The 9,496-nt window shown below is 38.5% G+C and overlaps 1 protein-coding gene and 1 long non-coding RNA gene across 3 annotated transcripts; one reads left to right on the top strand and one right to left on the bottom strand.

The window, feature by feature from the left end:
• Positions 1-365: 365 nt before the first annotated feature.
• ccdc62 (coiled-coil domain containing 62) lies at positions 366-9,433 on the bottom strand. Of its 2 annotated transcripts, XM_072658667.1 has the most exons (13): positions 8,820-9,433; positions 8,475-8,515; positions 8,252-8,335; positions 7,409-7,601; positions 6,642-6,808; positions 5,884-5,985; positions 5,607-5,778; positions 4,433-4,534; positions 4,077-4,165; positions 2,988-3,088; positions 1,939-2,050; positions 1,318-1,536; positions 366-1,202 (listed from the first exon to the last, which is right to left on the bottom strand). In XM_072658667.1, exons 1-13 carry the CDS (start codon positions 8,884-8,886, stop codon positions 1,140-1,142), a joined length of 1,512 nt encoding a protein of 503 aa, XP_072514768.1. In that variant the 5' UTR covers positions 8,887-9,433; the 3' UTR covers positions 366-1,139. The 2 variants fall into 2 exon arrangements, with proteins under 2 accessions (XP_072514768.1, XP_072514769.1); XM_072658668.1 differs by lacking the exon at positions 8,820-9,433 and having other exon boundaries at positions 8,252-8,339; positions 8,481-8,513.
• Positions 6,715-7,665, top strand: LOC140536705 (uncharacterized). Its single transcript, XR_011977622.1, has 2 exons — positions 6,715-6,833; positions 7,384-7,665. It is a non-coding gene; the product is annotated as an uncharacterized lncRNA (long non-coding RNA).
• Positions 9,434-9,496: the final 63 nt, after the last annotated feature.

The following is a 9,496-nucleotide window of genomic DNA, read 5'->3' as shown; positions in this document are numbered from 1 at the left end:
CTATTTAGTATAAAATTAAAACTGTTCTTTCTTTCTAATTCTCAGGTTCATGAGATGGATTAGTGGGTTAATGGATTTATGTTTGTTTCTGAGGCTGATTTCATATTAAAACACATACACTTTTCCCTCAGCTCAATTTTAGTCATTTACATTTAGCTAGTTCCTTATTCCTTATGGGGTTTCATGTTCTTAACTTGTAGATTTAGAAATGAACAAACTGATATCTGTGCTAATAGATGCTGTACTAATAATGTCTGCTGTAGTTTTCTGGGCAAAACCTTTTGTCTTTTAGGACATTATTAAAACATCAGGACATTATTGTGTATTAAACAACAATGAACCACGCTGAAATAGTATGCAGGCATTTCTTTTATAAAGGTTTCTGTATGTACAAAACACAGCAATGTCAATATCAAATTCTGTATGTAATAACATCTCATTCAAACTTAAAAATGGTCTCAGTGTAACATATTTACAACAGTAGCTAAATACCTTTGGTGGTGTGTCAGAGTCCCTGAGCTGTGGGTTATGTAAGTCCGGAGGTTTCAAAACAGCCGAAGAGAACTTTCAAGAGTTAAATTATGGAAGAAGTCATCCTTCACACAAGACGTGAAAAAGCACTGTGCTCTATCGCAAGTCTCAAAATCACCAAACTCACAGGACAGTTCACTCTTTCTTTACAAACAGGTTTGATGACGGTGAAACAGGAATGACAAAACAAGGAGCACTGTTCAGCCATCTTGTAAGACAGGTTTAACACTAAGGAACAAGTCTATGAATAAGTAATAGTACTTGGTCCACATGGCAGGAAGGTTTGTGTGATTATTGTGTATACATCTTTTTATTATTTACAAAAGCAGTATAAAATTCAAATTTCTAGTGAAAATGTAGTAAAAGTTTAGTTTGAATGTTAAAAAAAGTCAATTTTAAATTAAAAAAATAATGTACAAATCATCAAAAAATACTGCTGCTGAAATATCCAACTCTGAGTTCCTTCAAAATTATTTATTTGTAGGTCTGGCAGTGTGAAGAAATGTCGATAGATGATATGCATTCCCAAGGAGCACTGAGATGTCCATGCAAACCCGGGGTGGCGTCCTCAGTCACTTGGTTTTAAGGGAGGATTTCCATCAAAGAACCTATTGGCCACAGTCTTTAGTCCCCGAGAGCTGCAGATTGCTCTGTACTTGAGAATCATCAACCTGGTGGAATATTAAAGTAGAAAAATAAGCTAATTTAAATTTCAGGAACTGTTAAACATGAAATTAACTGAGAAGTGTCTTGCTTCTACAATACAATACTAATCAAAAGATGTACCCTGATTCGCTGATTTTCTCCCAGGCTATTTCTGCAGGACTGGGAGTGGTTGTGACTATTGCTATTGTTATGGTTAGCACGGAGGCTGCAGACAGAGTTGGAGGTGGGGCTCGGGGTGGGGCTCAGAGATTTTCCAGAAGAACGTTCCAGACTGGCCACCATTTGCTGCGACTCTGCCAGCAAGCGCTGCAGACGACTTGTGGATGAGGTGTACTCCTCCTGTTGCATGAAAACATGTAAATGTTCTCTTTTTACATGCACAATCTATCATGAAGACAGAAGCATAACAGAATGAGCCCTGCATATGTATTATGTCATTCTAGATTTTGAAGTGATCACACTATTTTTTTTTCACCTAAAATCTATTTAATCACCCACAAAGATGCTATGGTTTTTAGCTAAATGAGATCAGAAACCATGTTTGTGAGTGTATTTAAATTTAAGGCATTGTGATTTACTTTCGTTTATCTGAACATACACATTGCTAGACTTTAGCAAATGCTAACAGCGTTTGCATGATTGTCCCCAGTGTCTTGGCTGAAGGACTGCATTTAGGATATGGAGAACATTCGGGTGAATTTTTCACCAAACTACTGCTTTAAATGTGATTGGGAAGGCTACCTGGCTGCCACTGGCAGTGACGTTGAATGCATCCTCTACGGGGACAGGGCTCCTCCTGCTCCGTGGTGATGATATGGGGCAGTCCACAAACAGACAAGTCACATCTATTGGGCTAGGTAATGGAGTAAGAGTCAGAATCATCAGAAAGCATTTACTGATACTTACTAATACAGTGGTAGACAAAGTGTTAACACAATACACACCACTCACAAAACCTGACTTTCTCACAAATATGCAGTGTGTTACACTGATCTTTATTCAGTTAAAATGTTGATAAGAATGTTTCATCATTAACTTCATATGTTTTGGAGAACAGTTCATCTCCTACCTACTTAACTATTCACCTAAATCTTGAGGTAGAAACAACCTAAAACATGCCACTAAGAATGACCACGGAATGATCTTGTGCTTAGAAATCTCTCTACAACAACTCTTTTAACATGATGATCACATGGTTTAGTGCACCATTTCTGTAATGAGGCTCCCTATTATTTCAGCTCACTGTGGCCCCTACCTAGAGCACTGCGGGTCTTTTGTACGAACATCCACCAGCAGCACTTGGTCCTCCGTCTTTTCACCGCAATTAATGACAGCCACAAAGTCCACTTCACTTCCACTATTATTACAATGGAGTGTTATGGGATCTAGCTTGGCTCTAGGTCCATCACATTCATTGCCATTAGCTGCAGTTGAAGTCATTTTTGCTTGTCTCTCCTCCTCAGACCAAGTTAAATCTTTCCTACTCATGTTCTGGCTAGCTGTAGTGTCTGCTTGTGTAGAGGTGCTCATGGTAGAGTGTGCTGTAGCTCTTGGAATAAGCTGATGGACAGCATCACTGCTCTGGCATTGCGATGAGAGTGGGAGTATATCTATGCTCCTGCTTTGGCAGTGCTGATGCCCTGACTCTTCTTTCTTTGTTGCTTGATGGTTACTGTGCACTGAAACAGCTCCTCCTACATTACCATCCCTAAAACCACAAACATGTTCCAGTTACAACTTCTTACAAGCTCTCTGAGCTCAACACAGCGGTTCACCAGGAAGACACCAACCTTTCACGTGACCTTTGACATTCATGCCGTCTCAGTGCCTCCCTGGCACTTTCTAGGTTGAGCTTCAACAACTGCAAGTCGTTCTGCTGCTTTTCACACACCTGTGACAGCACACACACACACAGATCACAATCCTAGTCTTATACAGACAACTTTTTAGTTTTGGTTGGTACATGTTTGAATGCCACCTTTCATCTATATGTACTGTATGAATTAGATTAAGTTAATGCTTATTCATGGATTTATCATGTGACAGGATCACAGTCAAGGCTGATGGAGCCGCCTGCAGAGAGATGGAAGAATGTGGAAAAACCAGAAAGCATGCAAGATACAAGAAACACAAGACAGAAAAAACAAAGGGCAATGGCTTTTTAAATGACTGGTAAGTGCCATTACAACACCTAAGAAGCTTTAAAGGAACACTTCAACCCACATGTTAAACATGCTAACTAACAACAAAAGCAAAAACACTAGTGGTTACTAACATCACAGTGCTAACCGTTAACCAGCTTCCATTTATTGAACTTCCACTTATTCGCTGATCATTTTTAAGAGGAAATTTCTTCTGAAAACCAACTTTTTTTTACAAAGATTCTGACATTGACCACTGTTTTCATATTTGGGATTTGTTCAGTTTACAAGGACTAGAATAGGATCCACCATCATAAGAGCATAGTTGTGAACAATTCTAAGGTTAAAATAAAAACACACGATCTGATTAGAACAAAAATTTGTAGCCTCTGTACCTTAAAATAACATTAGCAGAACCAATGTGATGCTCTTTTGTAATAGGGAAAATAGCGGCTCCATCATTGCTACTCTGGGCTCGACATGCTAACTGCAATGTGTAACTCTGGTAAAGTGTGTAACGCTGCATAACCACTTATATTTGTGTTGATTCTAATATTACTCTACCCACATGCTTCTTTCATTTTCATTTTGACGATTCAGTATCTCTCAGCTTGTCCAGAAACGCATTTGTCAAGCATGTCCTTTACGGGTGGCTCAAAGCTCTAATTATACTTTCCGACTGTAGGGGGAGTCCAGAAGCAATAAATACTGCTCTAAGAACACATTCTTAAGAAGTACCTGTCGCAGGCAGAGAAGCTCGGACTCTGTGCGCTCTTGCTTTGACCGTGCTAGTCCAAGTAACTCATCCTTCCAGCTTTCACCCTCACCTGACCAACAAAGGGGACAATAAGCATGTGTATTTTAAATAATAGTCTTTAAATAACTAAAACTCACATGTTATGTTTAGGAAGTGAAAGAAATAAGCACCACAAACCCAGAAGTTCTGTAATGTACATGGTACTTGTACACAACTGCACCAACTGATGTTAATATACTGCACACATTGATGGTCTACCATGTTGGGTCATTTTTAATTTACTGGGAGGCAGATTTATTTCAGCAGACTCATTCCTATATTGCTGTAGCTCCAGTACCTGCTAGAGCCAGTTCTTTCCTGAGCAACTGGTTCTCTTGTTTAAGCCGAATGAGCTCTTCTCGCTGACTGTTGTTCTCTATGGTCTTCTCCTGAAGATCATCTAAAGGGAAGACAGATCTATTATTGGGGATCTGGGTGGGGCAATCTGTTACACCACTGACATAAGACAGTTGAACCCAGTTTGGTTATGCATGCTGTGCTGCTGCCTGGATCTTATAGGTAAGGATTCTTTAAAGAGAAATTCAATGATGGTTCAAAAGTTCTGCACAACTAAATGGTTATTATTTAGATAATAAGGCTACTTAGACATACTTGATCTGAAATGCAATGAGAAATGTACAGTGTTTACATTTGTAGATCAGAACACTGAAGTATTTCATGCCTCTGCAGCACAAACACTATTATTGTTATTACTGTTAGAGTTACCACTATTTTACCATTATTATCAATGATATTAAAATGGATTTATTGAGTATTAAATTTTTATGAATAAACAGTAATATAAGTGTGCAACATTCGTTGGTGTGCAAAACCCTAAAATGTGAAATGTTTTACAAGCCTATTTACCACCATGTTATTTTAGTTTATAATTAAAACAGGCTTTTACATAGGGCTGGCAAAACACAATTATGAGTTCTGTCTTTAATAGAAATGTGTGACACTTTGGTTCATCTGTGGAATACTGACATTATACTATTATACTGTAATATACAATAATAATAGTACTGTGTGCAATAGCTCTGGTGCAATAATTTCCCATACTTCTTATCACAGGTATTCCCACTATGCCACTTTACTACATTTATATAATTTATATACATGTATTCATTCCAATTTTTTTTTATTTCCTCTTTGTTTTTAATTAGTTTTTAATTCATTTATTCAATAAAGTATTTCTGATTCTGAAAGAAAAGAAAATAGTTCAATGCGTGCTGTAGACATTGCGACTGCTAGTTTATCATCACCACTACTGTAAAGGAATTTCATCTGTAAAGTTTCTAAACACTCTCACACATCTCAACAGTTATGCAGAAACGTTGATACAACGGAGGAATTCCCCTTTAAAAATGAAGTTGTATGGTATGTAACTGTCAGAGTAGCAAGTAACACTGCCCCCTGCTGGTCAGACATTGTGTCATTCATAAGATGATCGTTCAAAAAAAAATCTCTACCTTTTAGTTGAACGTTATTATGTCTGGCCTCTCTGAAGCGTCGCTTGTATTCTTCAGTTTCCCGTAACAATTTGCTCTCACGTGCTTGAGACTGCTTTAATGATGCGTCAGATTCCTGCAGCCGATTGGTTAGGCCTAATATGTGACTGGTGGCTTCCATCAAGTCTTTGTCCTTATATAAAGCAAATGGAAATAGGGGACACTGTGATAACACACATACACATGCCTAATGTGTATAGATTTAAGTGATAAAGACCAACACCAACAAGAGAATTACCTTAAGTTTAAGCATGGAAGTGAGCTCCTCTTCATGAACTTGGAGCTGGCCAACCTGGGATGAGAGAGTCATGATGGTGGAGTTCAGACTCTGTGTCTTTTCCTAGGAATGATCATCAAAGAAATACCCAAAGCTTGGATTATTTACATTAACATTTCAATAAAGTTCTCAATAATACAAGCATGTGTAGTACTGTGTAAAATAGTTTGTAGGACATTAGATCCAAAAGACTCAGAAAGATGATCCTGGAAATGACTGGGGAAGCTGTATAGGATAATTAATGATAGCACAAAGCTTTACCAAAACTAATAAATACACTGACAAAAGCTACAGTAAATACATCTGGTGCCACCAATGGTGGCTTCTGGTGGCTTCCATCAAGTCTTTGTCCTTATATAAAGCAAATGGAAATAGGGGACACTGTGATAACACACACACACATTCCTGTGGGAAGCTGTATAGGATAATTAATGATAGCACAATAAAGCTTTACCAAAACTAATAAATACACTGACAAAAGCTACAGTAAACACATCATTTGGTGTATTATCTATCATTTAATAACATATCAGTGTTCCAAAAGATCCATAAAATAAAACATCTACAATGCTATATGCTGTCTAGCTTATACCTTTAAACATGGACTGTCCAACTGACTATTGTATTTGTAATAAACAGGAAAATTAGCCTATTCTGTAAATAAATATAACTTGCAACATGTGACACTATAGAATGCGGCAGCAGATATGAAATGTTACCTCCAGGGTGTGTCGCTGTTGGCTACTATGCTGTTGGCTCTGGCTCAGCTCCTGCACTCGTTGCTGGGCAGTGCTGAGCTCTCGATAACTGTCCTTCTCTTGTGCCTCCACGACCTTCAAGCGCTTGCTAATGGCTCGGATCACCTCATTACGCTTCTGTAGCTCGTCTAGAGACCACAGCCACAAACCTCAGTCAGTACATTTACTCACATGAACATGATTCTCTGTTTGTTTTTGTGATTTGAGGCATCACTGATTAATGCAGGCATACCGAAACGCTTGTAAAAGGTATACTTTAGACAAAAAAATGCTTATGCAGGCAAGAATGAATGAAAGAATATAAGTCATTTGGCAAGATCTGAGCTGTATAGTAATAAAGCAGCATTGTGGCAGAATTGATGTGTTTTGCTTACATATGCAGCTCTGCACATTTGAGAGATACCGAACCAGAATGATACAGACGTTATTCTGTTACAGTCAGTGGAGCATCAACATGATTTTGAAGCTGTTATTTTAAGGTTAAAATGCCACATAATGTTGCTTTAACTAGGGCTGTAGCTTTTAAATCAACTAGAGGAGTAATAGCTTTGAATTACAGTCTTCTTGTTCAATTAAGATTCTGTCAGTCCTCTGTTAGTAGATTATAACAGAATTAGCAGATAGTGGTAGACATTTTGACCACACAGTTACAAGAGCCTAGATACCTGATACATTTCAGCTGATGTTTTTTTTTTTTTTTCAGCTTTGGCAAAATGAAAACTGCTCACCCTCAAGGCGTCCACACCGCTGCTCCAGAGTCAGCACTCTCTGGCGGTCCTGCTCCCATGCCTGGAGCTGCCTGTGGTGGGCCGCAGCCATGGTGTTGAGCTCCTGGTCACGGTCCTTCAGCTCTGCTATCAGGAGCTGCAGCTCCATCCGTTGCTTTTCAATGGTAGAGATTTCCATTTTAAGTGCTGGAGACTAAAGGCACAGGAAACATGCAGATAATATATTTATAATTATTCAATAAATCACTATCAATCAAGTTCAATTGTTTTTTTTAAGCGTCATGGGATTTCTGCTATAGCAGGCAAGCCCAAGTCAATTAAGTATATTGTATTTAAAATTGAATAACTGAACTGAGTTTATTGCTTCAACATATCGTAATTTCGTTTATTCTACTGCGTTTAGGAGAGATCTGGAGAGACTCGCTCAGGAAACAAGATTTTATTGGTTGGCTTAAAAACTGCCATACTACTTCTTGATGATACCTAACGCATGAGTAAAACTGTGTGAAACTTAGGTGTGTGGATTGTTTGTGAATTTTGCAAAAGCAAAAATGTTTACAAATTTTAGAGAATTTCCAAAAAATTGGTAAAACAAACGCCAATTATGGATTTAGCTCCACCCAATTAGGTTTTCCATTTAAGGGGATTGGCTCCCCCCCTATATTATGGGTGCACAGATATGGGAATAGCTGGTATTTTTCTTGTACACATCTGCTTGCACTGCTGAGATTTAGAGCAAAATAATTTCTGTAACGTTAAAGTATTCTGCTATTCCAGAGTTTCATAAATACATAATCAATTCCAATTCCAAATTAACAATGCATTCTTACAGTGATTTCTTACCTTTGAGGTGTGCACATAGGACAGAGATGACACATGATTAGAAGGCATCTGTGTCCGACCAGCAATGCTGGCTTCATCTGGATGCTTCATTAAGAAAGAAAGAGGGCTTTATCTTGGGTTTGTATCCGCCAACATTCAAGGTTCCTATTCAGTATCTACACACCACCACAATTTCCCCTTCCACATCTTGACTAAGTTTTATACACAATACAAAAATATGTACCTTCTTTACCGGTGTGCTGTGCCAGGGATCAAACGAAAAGCCTAAAAAAAATCACATCCCATTAGATTTCATGTTAAACAGCTGTATAACACGGTCCTATACGTACTTTCAGCTCCAGTCCTGGTGACCCCCTTCCCTGCATACTTTCATGTACTCTCTGTTATCTACTAAACCAGCTCATGAAGGCAGCAAAGGTCTGCTGATGACTTGCAGAGTTGGAAAAGGTGCGTTTGGGGCTGGACACAGTCGAAATTGTGAGGGGAAGTGGGTCTCCAGGACTGGAGCTGAAAACCACTGTCCATCAGTGTGCATGAAGAGCTTTCCATTTACAAATTAGCTAGCTACCATTTCTGGGCATGGTGAAACGACTTCCAGTCAGTTGGGAGTCATCTTTCCTTTTATCTTCATCCATCTTTTGTTTGGAAGGTTTAACATTGTCAAATACTACAAGCCTGCAGATTCGCAAACCTGATGCCTACACTAATAAAGGCAGTCAAGGGACCCGCTCCACTCAGCCTGGGGAGAAGGTCTAGATGCTTCATTATGGGTTAACTACCACTGTATGAGGCTATGACTAACTTAGTTATTATTTAAAACAGCAGCATAAAAAACAAAGCGTTTCCTAGTTATGCTAGACAGTCCTTGTTTACTTATAAAACTGATCATTTGAGCTAATTAAGTGCATCATCTAGGTAGCTACATATCTAGTGATCTAGCTAACGTTATAAGACTCAGTCTAGCTGATCTGCTCCTACTAGTTTACCAGCTACTACTCGGATTAACGATGTTTAACGTTGCTTAGCTAGATTTCAAATGAACAGAACATAGTCTGTATAATGAATAAAATGATGACATTTAAAAGCACAATATAGCAAAAATGCTTAATAAACGCGTCCCTGGTTAACAGTTTAAACTATATCTCCTATCGTAACTTTACAATTTCTTGTTATGACCAGACAAGATTGCGCTACACTAGCGTACTGCCTGAATACAAATCTAAGCAAACAGCTTGTGTCTCCTAT

The sequence above is a fragment of the Salminus brasiliensis genome, chromosome 16, assembly GCF_030463535.1.
Source record: "Salminus brasiliensis chromosome 16, fSalBra1.hap2, whole genome shotgun sequence".
Classification (NCBI taxonomy): domain Eukaryota; kingdom Metazoa; phylum Chordata; class Actinopteri; order Characiformes; family Bryconidae; genus Salminus; species Salminus brasiliensis.
The sequence above is the reverse complement of the archived record's forward strand: the minus strand, read 5'-3'. Positions and strand labels throughout refer to the sequence as shown.

Excerpts from the sequence above, each read along its gene's own strand:
- ccdc62 (XM_072658667.1), bottom strand. The coding sequence starts at position 8,886 with ATGGATGAAGATAAAAGGAAAGATGACTCCCAACTGACTGGAAGTCGT. Across the intron at positions 4,535-5,606 it reads TAATAACGTTCAACTAAAAG|ATGATCTTCAGGAGAAGACC; the intron begins GTAGAGATTTTT and ends TCTTCCCTTTAG. Across the intron at positions 1,203-1,317 it reads GAGAAAATCAGCGAATCAGG|GTTGATGATTCTCAAGTACA; the intron begins GTACATCTTTTG and ends ATATTCCACCAG.